Source organism: Bombina bombina, chromosome 2 (assembly GCF_027579735.1).
Source record: "Bombina bombina isolate aBomBom1 chromosome 2, aBomBom1.pri, whole genome shotgun sequence".
Classification (NCBI taxonomy): Eukaryota; Metazoa; Chordata; class Amphibia; order Anura; family Bombinatoridae; genus Bombina; species Bombina bombina.
The window spans coordinates 939,916,831-939,933,411 of record NC_069500.1 but is presented as its reverse complement, the minus strand read 5'-3'; the positions used below and the strand labels follow the sequence as shown (position 1 = coordinate 939,933,411).

Genomic DNA, 16,581 nt, shown 5'->3' with positions numbered 1-16,581 from the left:
GCAAAGGTTACCAAGAGAATAAACTAGATGTAGATAATATAAGTAAATTGAAACTTCTCTTAAAATTGCATGCTCCATCAAAAACGTGAACATGTGCCTTTAAAAACATCCATTCATTTACTATGTGTTGAACCCTTGAAAAGGGCATAAATACATAGTCAAATTGTACTACTATGTCACTCCAGATGAGGTGAGCAAATCAGCAGCAAGCACACATGCATTTGTTCCAATCACTGGTCATATCTTCATCTGAAGAATGGAGATGCTCCAGGAGTACAATTTTGATGATGCATTTAACCCCTTTTGAAGTAGTTAAACACATAGTAAAAGGACATTTGCTTACAAATAAATGCACTACTAAAACATAGCATTTTATTTTTACAATAGAAATATCCATTAAAAAATAGTGTGATGGGAATTGACAATAGTATGTATAAGTAACTTTTCCTTATAAAGAGTCTTTGCCTCAGCACATCATGTATACTGTATACAGTTCCAACAAACTTACAAAATGGCTGATTCCTAGCCATATTCTAATAAGAGAAAATGAAATTGCTTTGGGTATATCAAATGCATGTGTCTTTCCAATATATTACTATGAATGCTGAACAGGTTTTCAGTGGAAAGAATGTAAAGCCAAATGCCTGAGATATTTAAACTACTGCAAAATACATATAGGATACAGTAAGTGTAAACATCTGAGGTAAACAAAGTATATTTAAAGCCCAAATCCTCCTTTCTTGCTGTGCTTGACAATGGTGAAGGTATTGCTATCTGCGGTGCCTGCCGCTGCCAACGCAGAGACGATAGAATAATACATGGTGCAAGGGCAGCAGGAAGCACACGAGGTAAGGTATGTACCTTTTATGTTTTTGTTTCCTAATGTTATTTAAAGGGACATGAAACCCAATTTTTTTCTTTCATGATTTAGAAAGAGCATGCAATTTTAAACAACTTTTATAATTTTCTTCTATTATCTTATTTGCCTCATTCTTTTGATATCCTTTGCTGAAACGCATATCTAGTTAGGCTCAGTAGCTGCTGATTGGTGGCTGCACATAGATGCCTCGTGTGATTGGCTCACCCATGTGCGTTGCTATTTCTTCAACAAAGGCTACCTAAAAGAATGAAGCAAATTAGATAATATAAGTAAATTGGAATGTTGTTTAAAAGTGTATTCTTTACCTGAATCATGAAAGAAACATTTTGGGTTTAGTGTCCCTTTAAAAGCACCACTAAATACAGTAGAATTGCATAATTAATAAGTACATAATAAAAAGACAATGAAATAGCACTTACTCTGAATTTCAAATAAGCAGTAGATTTCTTTCTGACAATTTTCTTTTTTATACCTCGGTATCATCTGATAGCCATCAGCCAATCACAGATTAGTATACGTATACACTGAACTCTTACACATGTTCAGTAGTAGCTGGTGCCTCCGAAAGTGTGCATATAAAAAGACTGTTATAATGGACGTAAATTGGAAAGTTTCCTAAAACTGCATGCTCCAACTAAATCATAAAAATTTGATTTACCTTTAATGTCCCTTTAATTTTGTTAGGAACATTGTGTCTCTTAAAAAGGACAAAGAAAAGTTTGTTTTTTCCTTTGTTACATCTAAAAGAGGACTATTTAAAAGATATTAATCTTTGTTATACTTGTTTTTTTTGGCAATGAGTGTTCTTGTGCTGAGATGTCTTTTTTGAGGGGGTGAGGGGGGGCTAAGCTTGTTGAGCATTACTCTCAACCAATAAAACTGTGGGAGTTCTGCTTATCATCTAGTAAAAAATTAGTTGTGCGCACACATGCACTTAAAGGGACATTCCAGACAAAATTGGAATCCACATGGATGCATTTCAGTTTTGAATAGAAGCATTTTTATAATATACATCTATTAGCAAAAACGCTTGTAATAAAAGTTATAGCTGTTTCAAATGTGTATTTAAGTATGCACCGTGCACCAGCATTTTAAACACAACACTTGCTCAGAGAGCCTAAGGTGCTTGTAAAATCTGGTCCCAGAGGCAGAATTTTTTTTCACTTTCTGCAATGAGATATTTTTAGTGAAAATTTTTCTGCAGGCCATTTTTCAATAAAATTACATTTTAAATCAGGCAGTTACACTAAAGCACCAGTTCAATTGCTTTAGAATAAAACCATTTTTAACATTTATGATATAGTGCAGTAATTGAAAATTGCATTGCAAATTAGCTGCAGACAAACAAAATTAAAAAATTCCTCTTGAATAAATTTATTTTCCTTTCTCTTGGTCTAACATAGAAATGTAGTAATAAAAAGGTGCAATCCTCATAAGAACGTCTTACATTCAGAACAAACAGCTTTGCAGACTGGGAAAGGCTAGGGGAGTGTATGAAAAATGAATTCGGTTAATAATCTATGCTGCTTTACAGTGCTACTGCATATTTGTCGGTTAACTTCAAACAGCACTTTTCTCTTGATGCACTAGAACACTTAAACAGTGCAGCCAGAACACAGCTCTGTTTGAAGAGTAGAGCTGCAAAGTTAAAGCACTAAGTCTAACAGTTCCTGCATGGGTTCTGTTCTTTCGGCAGACATACTGCATTTTCTGCAATGACATCTCAGATCACTGTATGGTCTTCCTTGGGGCATCTGGTAATGACTCAAATTGATAATTGCTGACATGATACAAGCCCCACTGGCACTCTGAGCAGCTGTAGTACATAAAATGCTGGTGCACTGAAAATATCTAGCTATGCCTCACATGCACGTGCAGAGAAATATGTTAACACTAAAACAGTAATAACTTTGACTAGAAGCATTTTTGCTAATACATGTATATTGCAAATCTGTTTCAAACGCAAAATAAACAGCTTTAACATAACCTTTTAATCTAAAATGTTCCACTACTGTTCTTTCATATGCTATGCATGATAGATTTTATTTTTGTGTTTACTGTCTCGTTACCATATTCCTCTTACTATTCATGTAACCATCATTTACTAGTAAGGGGAAATGTTAGACGGCATGCCATGCAGCTTTTCTCTGTGTACTGAAAAGTTCAAGCAAACTACAGCATAATTTAGTTTGGGAAAATACTCTACAGTTCCTATGGGGAAAGTGGAATAAATCATTTTCTGAAGTAAATTGCAGGTAAAATATGCAAACTAAATTTAATATTTGTATTGCTTTGCATCCTAGGCACATAACCCTATTTAAAAAAAAAAACTTGTATCTTCTCCGCTGAGCACAGTTAGGGACAGATATAATGAACTACAGTACTACGGTGATCAAACGACAACTGTGTAGAATGTAGCACGGTTAGGCTTCTGATGTCAGGAGTATACATACCCTTATTGAGAGAGATTATCTATCTTTTTAAACTATAACAATTTTCAAGTAGACTGTCCCTTTAAGTATTGGCTATAGAAAAGCTATGTAAACATATCCAGCAGAAGAAATTACATTCCCAGTGGGAGGTAGGAGAGGTAAGTAATACAATTTTAATTATCTATTGTTCTATTGGTATACAGACAGAGATCAGACAAGAAAGTATGGGGGTATAGAAAGTGATAAAATAAGATTTCCCTGCAACCTCAGTCCATTGTAATGGGTTGTTGTGCCGAAGAACAAAAACAAAAATAAACCTAAACAAGCAATTTCATATTTACTTTATACTCTGTTGCTTTTATTACAAATCATTGGAAACACAATTAAGGGGGAAACAGTTTTACATTACAATGTCCCTTAAACCGTGTCTGCCCCTTAAAATTATAGGTAAAGGGCAAAATAAAATAAAAAGAGAATATGACTGCTCTGCACATTTATGTCACAATCTCAAAGTGTTCGTGTCCCATTAAGATGTGTCTATAATGCCTTTCATCTTGTGTTTTTTTATCTTCAGACAATTATATGAGACAAAATAAAACACACTTTTTTTTAGTGGTAGTAACCAACCACATCCAATATAAATATTTGTTTGAGTGAGAGAAAACCACAGGAGGATTCAACATAGAAGAATGTTCCAAAGGTGAAAAAGAAATGGAAAATTCCAATATTCTGGAGCCAATAAAAAAAGACATTTGGTTTTGTTACTTATACCCAAAGTCTATATAGAGGATACAAAACTGTACACACATTTTAGTTATATTTCTGAATATTATTGTCTCTCTCTTTTATGATTGCAGGAGCATGATCATGTGATCATCTGCTGCAGTAATCACACGGCTGTTGTCACTCCAGGACACAACAAATAAAACAGAGAGAGCTCTTAGAAAGAGAACCAGAAATTTCGCCTGACTCTCACGAGTTTCTTGAATACAAAGCAGCTTCATAAAGAGTTTACAATAAAAATCATCTCTCCTCTGTGACAGTAAAAACTTTGGGATTTTAATATAAAATATTTCTTTATACATAGTAAAACAACTTTGCAATGTACCTTCATTATCTATTTTGTCCCCTTTTCATGTAATTTAGCTCTGAAATGTGTGTATTTTCTTATTCTCAGATTTAGTAAATGCACAGTGCTCATCACAGACTCATCAACGCTAACCCTGCTACACGTCTTTCCACAATTGGTTTTATTAGATAACAACTGCAAAACATGCACTTTATAGTAATAATATGGCCGTGGCTAGCCTTGTTGTCTGCAGACTCAAGTCTTGATTAGCTCTTTCAAATAATCCAAGTGGTGGGCGGAATTTGGCGACTGAACAACACATACTGCAAATACAAAGTTAAAGGGATAGTAAAGTCCAAATTAAACTTTCATGATTTAGATAGGGCATGTCATTTTAACCCCTTAATGACCACAATGTACCCTGTATATGTCACTAGGCGTTAAGGGTTTTTTCCGGACATAATAACACAAGTCTAGCAAGAACACTCTATTAATGCCCTTCCTCCAGCAGGCTTTGTGGAATAGAGCAGTCTCAACGCTGGTGGCAAGACCGTGCTATAAAACAATCAAGTCCCAAAAAAAGGCCAGTGACATACAGGGTACGTCGCTGGTCCTTAAGGGGTTAAACAACTTTCTAATTTACTTTTATCATCACATTTGCTTTGTTCTCTTGTTATTCTTAGTTGAAGGCTAACACCAGGTAGGCTCATCTGCTTATTTGTAAGCCCTTGAAGGCCAGCTCTAATTTGAATGCATTTGACAGTTTTTCGCAGCTAGAGGGTGTTAGTTCATGTGTTTCATATAGATAACATTGTGCTCATGCACGTTGTTATTTAAGAGTCAGCACTAATTGCCTGAAATACAAGTCTGTCAAAAGATCTGAGTTAAGGAGGTAGTCAGCAGAAGCTTATATACAAGGTAATTACAGAGGTAAAAAGTATATTTCTATAACAGTGATAGTTATGCAAAACTAGGGAATGGTAAATAAAGGGATTATCTATCTTTTTAAACAATAACATTTTTGGTGTTTACTATCCCTTTAATATGCTTTTAAAATGTTTAGGCTTGGCCGATATGTTATTCTATAACAAGACAAAAAAACTGTCTTGTAATTTTGAAGTGTTTAATGTCCCTTAAAAGACCATCAACAAATGCACAATAATAATATTATAATAATAAAAATAATTGCATTTACTCTGAATTTCAAATAAGCAGTAAAAAAAATTCTGACAAATGTAAACATTTCCTTCCATTTCCCTGCCCCTGTATATTGTGACAGCCATCAGCGAATCACAGACTAATATACGTATACACTGTGATCTCTTGCACATGCTCAGTAGGACCTGGTGCCTCAGAAAGTGTGCATATAAAAAAAAACAATTTACAATTTGATACCACACTCTATCAGAATTATGAAAGTTGAAACGTGACTTTATTGTCCCTTTAAAGGCAAATGGAAGTAAATTTAAAGTTTTATCATTCAAACAGTATGTACTACTGTTAAATCTGTACCTTATTCCCATGGTATCCATGGGTGAAGTTTACCTCATTTCCCTAATAGCATACTGAGGTAAGTGTGCACCTGTCATGAGCGTAATATAGCAGCAGTGTATGCAACAATGTATGTAACAATATTATACATATAGTGAACAGAAAAATACACGGAACACATACACACTACTAAGCCTACCTCAGTATGCTCTCATATATATTTGTATTTCTATTTTACCATGAATCCGTTTCATTAAAGGGACATTATGTTGCTGAGTACAACTACAGTGGTATAGTTACTACTCACATTGCTACTGTTTTTCCTCCGGTACTTGCAGCTCTCTTTAAAGCTGTTCTCATATTTAGCCCATATCAGAAGCCAGTTGGTAATAGGGTTGCCACCTCAGCCATGTTTTCCTGGACAGTTATGAGTTATACATGTTGCAGGGTGTGCAGAAGGGAACATGCAATGCGACCCTGGACAGCGCATGAATAGTGACCCTGGACAGCACTATTCATGCTCCTCCCTGCACACACTGTAGCATGCATAACTCATAAGTGTCCAAGAAAACATGGCGGAGCATCTTTTTACTGGGTGCCGCCATCTTGGTTCGCACATATTGTTGCATCCTGTGACAGAAGCAGTGCGCTTTCACTAATCAGTGACGTTGCTGGCTTTTTTATAGCAAGTTACATTTTTGCAGTTTCTACATAGTTTAAAAGTTACATAACAAATATAAAAAGACACAGGAATAATAAAAAAAATGCAAACACTGCAAAATTGTAGAGCGCCTGCTCTGTACTGTGTACACTAAACTGAAGTGTATGATATAGCTTGTCAAAAAGTAAACAATATCACTGATCTGTGTTATTCCACCACTGTCACAGGGTACAAGAACACATCAATTCCAAGATGGCTGCTCCCTGTGTAAAGATGCAGAGATTCACTAACCACTACTTGTGAAGGATTAAATAAGACAGATTCAGGAACAGGAGAAAATGAATAGCAAGGCGAGTAATAACCAAGCTACTGTAGTTGTACCCAGCAGTTTAAAGGGATAGGAAGGTCAATATTAAACTTGCATGATTCAGGTAGAGTAGGTATTTTTAAGACACTTTTAAATTCACTTCTATTTTCAAATGTGCTTCTATCTCTTGTTATCCCTTTGCTGAAAAACAATACGCACATATCCTACACTAGTGGGAGCTAGCCGCTGATTGGCTGAGTTCTCTTGTGATTGGCTAACTAGATGTGTTCAGTCAGCTGCCAGTAGTGCAATGCTGTTCCTTCAGCAAAGGTTAACAAGAGAATGAAGCAAATCTGATCATAGAAAGTTTTTTTAAAATTGCATGTTCCATCCAAATCATGAGAGAAAAAATTGGGGTTTCCTGTCCCTTTAAGCACTCATTTACCCAGTGTTATGGAATTTCACAGCGTTGTACAAATATTACATATCAATTTAACTTACGAGTCGAAAATAAGATGCATCTCTTTGCACTGAAGAATGAAACATTTCACATCTTTTTACTATTAAAAATAATTTGTAATATAAAATGGTGTGTACTAAAAATTGCAATATACTTTATTTATTTATTTTGCCCTCTTTTCCTGTCATTTAAATCTGGAAATTGGGGGTTTTCAAATGGTGTGACATGGCAGTACACACTGCAGACTTCACAAACCTAACTCTGCAACATATCAGTCCCTACTTGAACTCAGCAGAGATTTTAAAAGTACATACTTCCCAACTATCCCTCATTCAGCACGACTGTTACGGTTGTGAAGTATGATCCGCTTCATATAAGAGGCTGACCAAACCTCACCCAGGCATTGCCGGACATATCCATGGAATACTGAACACACTCCTCATGTGTTATGCCCCACCCACAAAGTACCAGTGGGCTAGTGGCCACAACTTTTAACCTACCACATCCTGGAAATAATCCAGCAGATGTTCAAAAATCAACAAGTGCATAATAGAAAAAAACAATGCAATAGCATTTACTCTGAATTTTAAATGAGCAGTAGATTTTTTGTTACCAGTAACTTGCATTTAAAGTGAAGGTAAAGTTTGCACGATTAGATGATTGTATATGTAAATACTTAAAAAATTAATGTTAGTTTAATTAATTAATTTTTTTAATTTGATATATTTATTTAGTTATCACCTGTTTTCTCTCTATTTCTGATAGTTTCAAAAACAACCCGTTTTTTTGGGGGGGTTTCTGTCCGGTCACGTTCTTGCATCAGCCAATAGTAAGTCTGGCCGTTAGGCGGCCGTCATTTGACGTCACAGATTCCTTGACGTTCTGCGCATGCGTTGGCATTACTTACTCTCCCTTGCAAGCCGAGCTCGCTCCAGTTTAGCGCATGCGCAATTGCGATAGTATTTTCGGTCTATCAATATTAAAGTCACGCATGCGCAAATTTAATATACGGCGAAGTGTGCGCATGCGCCAATTGACCGTCAAGCGAGAACGCGCTTTTGAACTTACGTATAGAGCGGGTGGGACCGCTCTGTACGTAAGAGTGAGAAAAAACAGGAAATTCATGGAGGGAGGAGTAAAGAATGGCCGAGTAGGTAAATACAACTAGTTTATAATACAATAAGATATATTAAAATAATTAAAAAAAAGTTAGCGACCATACTATATAGCATATGACTAATATAATACAGGTATAAAAAAAGGAAAACTTTACCTTTACTTTAACACAGGATTAACATAGTGCAAACTGAAATGCGAGTGAAGCACTCTTTTGGTTGAGCTGAATCAGCTCTTGAGAGCTTTGTGAACCCTGGATCAGATGCAAATCCCCCCAATTAAAATTAAAAATTATTATTACAATTTTAATAAGAAAAAATAGAGTAACATCTATTATTGGGGGAGGGGAATCTGTCTTGTAAATTTCGTCTGAATGGAGGCCAAAAACCTAATGTGATTGTGTTGACTAAGTTTTTAAAGTTTATGTGTTCATTTAAAGGCTAAACTATATGTTTGATCTGGGTTGACTAACAACTGCCAAGTATACAAGAACTCTAAAAACTATAGATAAAGGAATATGCACAAAATTAGTCCCATATTGTGACTTCAAAGGCAATCCGAGCAGATGTGATCTGGAACAGTGCAAGTATGCAACACACAGATATGTGTGTATGTGGAGAGTGAGTGAGTGTGAGAGAGAGAGTGAGTGAGTGTGAGAGAGAAAGAGAGAGAGAGAGAGATATTATATATATTGATTTGAATATATTTAAATGTATTGCACAAATGCTTCTAAAATAATATAAAATGCACTACTGTGCTTTGCAGACTTGAATGAAATGTCAATTTACAGCACTTCTGTCACAAAGGAGTCTTTTCTAATTTCGGGCATATTGTCAGGGACACTCAGGGGTTTGCTTTGTTGGCAGAAAGTTTGTGGTATGTAATCTCAGTGATGTGTAACACAGGCCAACTCTTTCTTTTCATTAAACCTTAGGCCCTTGTTCCTGGGTGTCCAGTATCTCCGGCTACTGGTCTATGTGTTTGCATGCATGTTATTATGCAGGAAAAGGAAGCATACACGATATTTTGTCATTTACCCTTTAAAATTAACTGTATTAGATTATATATTAGGTGAAAAGGTAAACATTTTTTCCTACCAAATTCTATATTAAAGGGAAATCAAAATAATTTTAAAACATGTTCCTTTAATCAGAAAAATGTGATGCGAGTCACTGTCCACCAGTAAAGAGGAGGGTATTCTGCTTATCAGCCGGTGAGCAACCAGTCCTTATGTGCAGTACACAGACATGCACGTCCTGTTAGATTGCAACAAAAAAGCTTAAAAAATATTTCTACACGTTTATATACAATAAAACTTTTACTGTCTCTCTAATGTGTATGGGAAGGTCTACAGAACAATTAATTATGTGATTATTTTCTCAAATGGAAAATAATCTACTTTTAGAGAAAGGTCACACAATGTAATATACAGAAATGGTTATATTTAAATAAAAAAAGGAAGAAAACCGTGCATGTAATCTAATTTGCATTTGACCAGTAAAATTTATGAGGGGACTGTAGTTTCTTAAGTTAAAGCTACAAACTTCTCTCGGACTATCATCTTGTTATTGTTAACAATAAAATAAATAATAAAAAAAAGACAGAACAATATTTCCGAATAGATTTGAAGACCATATACTACACTTTTACCTCTTAAAGGGACATTCTGGTGTAAAACAAAATACTATATTTTGTTAGTCCAGTTTATTAATAAACAAATTCCTTTCTTTAACCTACCAACTCCTCCACCCCCTATGTCTTACAGCTAGACTCTAAAGATGCATGGAGGGGGTATGCATCCCCAGTGTTCTCCCCAGGACCTTTTTAGTGGGTGCACCACCTGGCACCCACTACCAGCCAGCTACAATTTTAAACCAAAATTGTGCTAAAATTAGCCAGTATTAAAAATGTTACATTTTTATTACACAAATTATCATTAAATACATTTATGTTAAATTATGCAATTAATTTGTGCTTTGGATAGCTGAAAATGATATAATATTATAACATATTACACTTCCCCCACCTGGCTACTTCATAATGCCACCCAGCTGACAACACTGCATCCCCACAATGATTTCTAAGTAAATCAATAAATAAAAAACATTTGGAGGGAACTGAGTGACGGTGCATCATGTCATGTAATTACCCCTCAAAGTATGCTGCCAGGCTCCTGGATGTTTAATAAATTTGGCAACCCTTGCACTAAAATATCCCTTTATCTAAACATTCTGAATTAATTCTGTGTTAGTTGACGTGTTGAACAATTTCTCGCATTTTAAGAAACCCAGATATATATAAAGTGGTGATTCTGGAACACATAGCATCATATTTTTTAAGCACAATTAATATTATCAATCCACTGTATATGCCAGAGGAAGACACTTTCCCACAAACAAATGTGGGACACAAGTTTGTCTAACATTTCACTTAGACATTTAACAGCTGGACATTATCTGACTGTGAGAAAGTGTCTGAGAAAGAGAGGAATGAGATTTTTTTTTATACTTCCCTTGTAAGAATAAGCATAATATAAACCATATGCATTTGGCATATATCATTTTTTTAAAGGGGGAAATGTATATATAAATAAATACTTATCATTAGAAATAAATAAAACACATTAACATAAGAATTAAAAAGCTGATTTTTAGACAAAATATTAAACATAACTTTGTTGTAGGATTGCTGTTATAGGAGATCTTTCTCCCCTCACATTAATCATTTTATATTAAGCGTTTACTGTCCCTTTAAGTATTAAAGGGGCAGTAAACATTTTGACATTTTAACATAAAATAATTAATTGAAATTATGCTATTAAACACAGAATATAATAATCAACTAATTCATAATAAAAAAATACAATGCAAAAACAGTTTGAATTTCAAATGAGTAGATTTTTTTTCTGACAAATTTCTAAGTTTGTTAAATGCACCTCCCCTGCATCATGTGACAGCCATCAGCCAATCACAAAATGCATATATGTATACACAGTGAATTCTTGCACATGCTCAGTAGGAGCTGGTGCCTCAGAAAGTCGGCAAATGAAAAGATTATGCACATTTAGGTAATAGAAGTGTATTGGAAAGTAGTTTAAAATTGTGTGCTCTATATGAATCATGAAAGTTTAATTTTGACTTTAGTGTTCCTTTAGGAGTTTCCCAATTCTGGATGTAAGGGCACATGTCAGGCTTCGGTAGAGATTGGCAGATAAGGAACTGACAAAATAACAGTGGCAAGTCCTCATCGGCTCCTCCACATAAGGCAAGTAGTAGATGGAGTTTGGCAGCAAACTTCTACTGCATTAAAAACATTTTCACTTGCACAAAATGGCAGGCAGACAAGGTTTCTGACTCAGGAACCTGTCCATCCACATTTGTGAAGAATGGGCAGTGGACACTGTACGTGCCCGCTGGCCAGATCTACAATTGCAGAAAGTCTTCATTGTGTTACACGGCCCCTGCTCTCATGTGACCAAGCGTGCATAAGCAGGGCGTGCCCATCACTCTGAACTAATGTGACTGCTGCTTCCTACATTGAGGAAAGCCGTCCGAAAGTGCTCAAAAACAGCATCCACTGGAATTTTTGTACATTGAGCCCCTCTGAGGTGGCGGAAATAAAACACTATGAACATGTACAGTTTTCGCTGCCCATTTGCTGCAAAGGCAGAACGACAGGTTCAATTCTAAGTTGGGAACTTTGTCCACCCTTCATTTAGTACGTGGAGCCCCAGCTATGTTAGACTTGGAGGGTAAAAAATGTAATTGTGCCGTTTTTATTCGCCTTTTAACACTTTATGGGGGGTTCTGTTTTGAGTTGAAGGTCCATCATTGTGTAGCATTTAGCTGTTTCAAGCAAACTGTATATGATATATAAGTACTACAGATTGTCCGGGGTTTAGAAAAAAGTGCAATTTTCTGTAAATTAAAGGCTTACTTAAAGGGATATTAAACAATAACTGCTAACCACAATGATGTTTTCAAAGTAAATATAAAGCTTAGAATAATGTGCATATGCATTTTCTTTTAATACCATCTATACTATAACCGAGATTGTAACGCATCCGTTGCCATCACCAGTTGCGCACGCATCCTCAAAGGAATGTTGGCTTAGCGAGGCAGCCAAAAGAATGTTAGCTGCGCGCACAGCCAAAAGAATCCACCTGGATGCAGGTGGATTCTTTCACCCCCCTGCTATTTTCGGAATACGCCTGGATGCAGCATAGGCAAAAGAAGCCTTAAAAAAAAACATGCAACCGCTGCACAAAATAACGAAAAAGCACGTAACCACCTGTGAAATTTGTCAGAAAACAAATCTAGTACTCATTTGAAGTTCAGACTAAGTGCTATTGTATTGTCTTTTTATCATTCATTTGTTGATTATGTATGTCTACTGTATTTACCTTTAATGATGTTATGGTGGATTAAGTTAAATATGCATCTTAGTGCAAAAAGTGTCACTGCATGGTACTTCAGTTCTACACATATACACACAAACACTGCAAAAATACTATAAAGCTGATGACAATCCTTACAAATTACACATATGGCTGGCTATATATGACTACTAAACAACAGGTCAAAGCTGATTGTTTCATTAATAAAAAGATGACTGTGTTATTTGACTTGAATGCTTATGCTCACTGCACAGATAGCTGGAGTGCCTTTATGCAGAGAGGAAACGATAACTGTTTATCCAAGGGCTGGATGAGGGGGAAGCAGAGAGCGGGATGGGGGTGAGGCCTCTCTATCCGGCCATCTCAGCCAACAAAGAGATGCCTTCAGATCTTATATTCTAACCTCTAACACCTCCTCTTGCTGAAAAGCTAGATGGCTGCAAGTGGGTAAACCACAGCCAAAACACACAAGCCCTTGTAATACTTCTCTCCCTTTATAATGAATCCAATAGGCATTAAAACTAGACCCCCTGAACCGCACCCTTCTACATAAATTTAGGAATAGGGCTGCTGGAGGAATGTACAGATTCAGAATATATAATTCAGACTAATCTGGATCACATTCCACTATAATCCTCTACAAACACAAGATCTGGCCAATTGATCTGGCTGTCAAATATAGTCAAATATGCTTGTGTTATGGTCTGCTTTAAACAGTCAAATAGAAAGTACAAAAAAAACATAATTCATATATACAAGACAGGAAATTGCAACAATTCACTGAATACCAGTGGCTTTTTAATACATGTTTTATTACTAACAGAAGTTTAACAAATATGACATCACTGTGAAATTTTCATTTCTTAATACTAATGTTATAGTTTCAGGAAACTTTTATTCCTTGATACGTTTTTACATTTTAACCACAATGCTTGAGTCTCACATCCTGTAAACTGTTAGCTCTTGGGCACAGCAACATTTTATCTTGTCTAGATAATATGCTATTATCCATATTTTTCCAACCCACGCTATACAGTAGCACTCATCATTATGATTACTCTTCACCCACATACATAAAACCCACGCAAGATGTTCATAAGTAAAACCCACGCAGTAAGTAAAACAACCTCTGTGCTGGCAGAAGCGCACCTCTTACTACAATTATAGTATTTTAGGGTATTTGGGCTGCAGATAAACTACTCTACCACTAGTATGTTACTATAGATAGAGGCCCAGTGACATTCCAGAGATCTAACAGAAGTTAATATATAAGGTACTGTGAATCCCGTTAGTTGTTTTATATAAACCTCCCACGCTATTTTTCATGAAGATTTATTCATCCTCTCTATCCAGTCCCTCTATCCAGTCCCTCTCTTCAGTCCTAGCGGTTTCCAGCACAAGATGCAAAAGGGAGGGGAGCAGAGGGAGTAACGGGGGCTACAGAAATAGTTGTGGGGAAGATCAGACGAGGTTATTACCTGTTATTTTTTCAAATAGTGGAAATCAATAATAACAATGGATTCTTTTTAGATAGCAGTGAACAACAAAACCAGACCATAGCGATACATAAAGCAGTAACCCCCTTATTATATGCTGGGACACCCTATAGACTTGAAGCATGCAAGACACATGCAGGATCACACAGCAGATACAATGAAGTGGAGTAAATGTTGCAATAGAAATATATTAGGCTCAAATACTTACAGATTGTCTGCCCACCGCGACTGCCATGCTGCCCTGTAAGAATTGGAAAATGCAGCCAGACCATGCGATCCTGTTCCCAGATGCTGCTGTTTAGCTGCCTTGCACAGCTCAGTACTGCCACCCTCTCTGACTGCTTCACAGCCACTACTGGAGGAACATGGCCACCACAGGGGTGGGAGCCTGCAACTCAAGCCAAGAGGGGGTGGGGAGACTTCAGAGCAAATTACTTAGCAAACAAAAACAGCTCCACGTCGCCTTTTGTTGTGAGAGAGCTAAAATATGTGTAAGTAGAGCTGTGATCTGTAAGATAAGGCCTAGTGTGGAGAGGAAATGAGGTGTCTTTCTTTAGGTTGTTTGTAAAGCTCTCCCTATTTTATAGAGTGGTGCAGCCTTTTTGGTGGCTGCAGAGTAACTGTGAAAGGTTTTTCTTCTTTATTAGTTCATACAGTCCTGGCACTGGTCACATCTCATTCTCTGTGCACATCTAAACGCATAAGTAAGGATGCTAAAAACCATCGGATAGGTATCATAAAAATGACTGCAAAAGTTATGCTGAACATAAAAGAATAAGAAAACTGGACCATCTTGGAATTGATATTCAAGATATTAATTCATATTTAGGGAATTAAATAGAAAACATATACAGAGGCTTATAATCAGGTAGATAAAATACACACAGAGATATGATTATGTAGATAGATGATAGATTACATTAGATAGATAGAGATATAGACAGACAGATATATAGATTAGATAGAGATATAGATAATTGATAGATATAGATAGATAATGACTGATAGATTAGAAAGATGATTTGTAGAGAGATATATGATTGATAGATTAGAAACATGATGATGATATATAGATTATAGATTTGCTAGAAAGGTAAATTACAGATATAGATTAGATAGAAGGATCAGTATAAGATATATAATATAAGTAGTATATTGGGGGAAAAACAAAGAATTAAAGAGCAAAAATATCAACATACTAATATTTTATTTAGTCTTGTGATTTTTATGTATATTATTTTTTGAATGAAATGTGTGAAATATTTTTTAAATGTTACCATTAAATACAGAACACTTTAATAATCAATAAATACATAATAGAAAGACAAAACAATAGCACTTACTATGAATTTTAAAGGGACAGTCAATTCAAAATTTAAATGTCATGATTCATATAGGGCATGCAATTTAAAAAAACTTTCCAATTTACTTTCATCATCAAATTTGCTTTGTTCTCTTGGTATTCTTTGATGAAGGCTAAACCTAGGTAGGCTCATAGGCTGATTTCTAAGCCTTTGAATTCCGCTTCTTATCTCAGTGCATTTTAGTATCTTTTCACAGCCCGACAGTGCTAGTTCATGTGTGCCACACAGAGAACATTGTGCTCACTCCTGTGGAGTTATGTATGAGTCAGCACAAATTGGCTGAAATGCAAGTTTTTAAAAAGCTCTGAGATAAGGGAGCAGTCTGCAGAGGCTAAGATACAAGGTTATCTGAGAGGTAAAAAGTGTATTAATATAACAGTGTTGGTTATGGAAAAATAAGTGAAGGGTAATAAAGGGGTTATCTACTTTTTAAACAATAACAATTTTCAAGTAGACTACCCCTTTAGATGAGCAATAGATGTTTTTCTGACAAATTTCAGAATTTTCTTCTGTTTGTCCGCCCCTGTATCACGCGACAGCCATCAGCCAATCACAGACAAGATATATGTATACACTGTGAACTTGCATATGTTCAGTATTAGCTTGCACCTCAGAAAGAGTGCATATAACTGTGCAGACTTCTTTGTGAATCATCAAAGCTTAGGCTTGACTTTAGTGTCCCTTTAACCATTTTGCATTTAAAGTTTTGTTTTTCTTTCTTTTTTTTTTGTTAATTTCACTTCATATTGCGAGCTACCTGCGGTTTACAAGTATAAATGAGTTACTCTGAATTTAATGAAAAGTGAGGACTCCGCTCCATTTGCCTTGTCAGTGGGAGCCAATATGGGCTTGCGTCTGCATACAACAAGGCTAGTCACAGTCATTATATTTGTGTAAACTGAAATATTT

At 35.8% G+C, this 16,581-nt stretch overlaps 1 protein-coding gene across 3 annotated transcripts in view; it reads right to left on the bottom strand.

Annotated features, from left to right (window-relative positions):
• Nucleotides 1–14,656, bottom strand: part of SEPTIN11 (septin 11) — a 273,295-nt gene extending 258,639 nt beyond the window's left edge. For all 3 annotated transcript variants that reach the window (XM_053703412.1, XM_053703411.1, XM_053703413.1), the window contains exon 1: nt 14,517–14,656. In XM_053703412.1, coding sequence (XP_053559387.1) covers nt 14,517–14,543 — 27 coding nt within the window. In that variant the 5' untranslated portion in view covers nt 14,544–14,656. The remainder of the gene's footprint in view (nt 1–14,516) is intronic.
• Between the last annotated feature and the right edge of the window lie 1,925 nt (nt 14,657–16,581).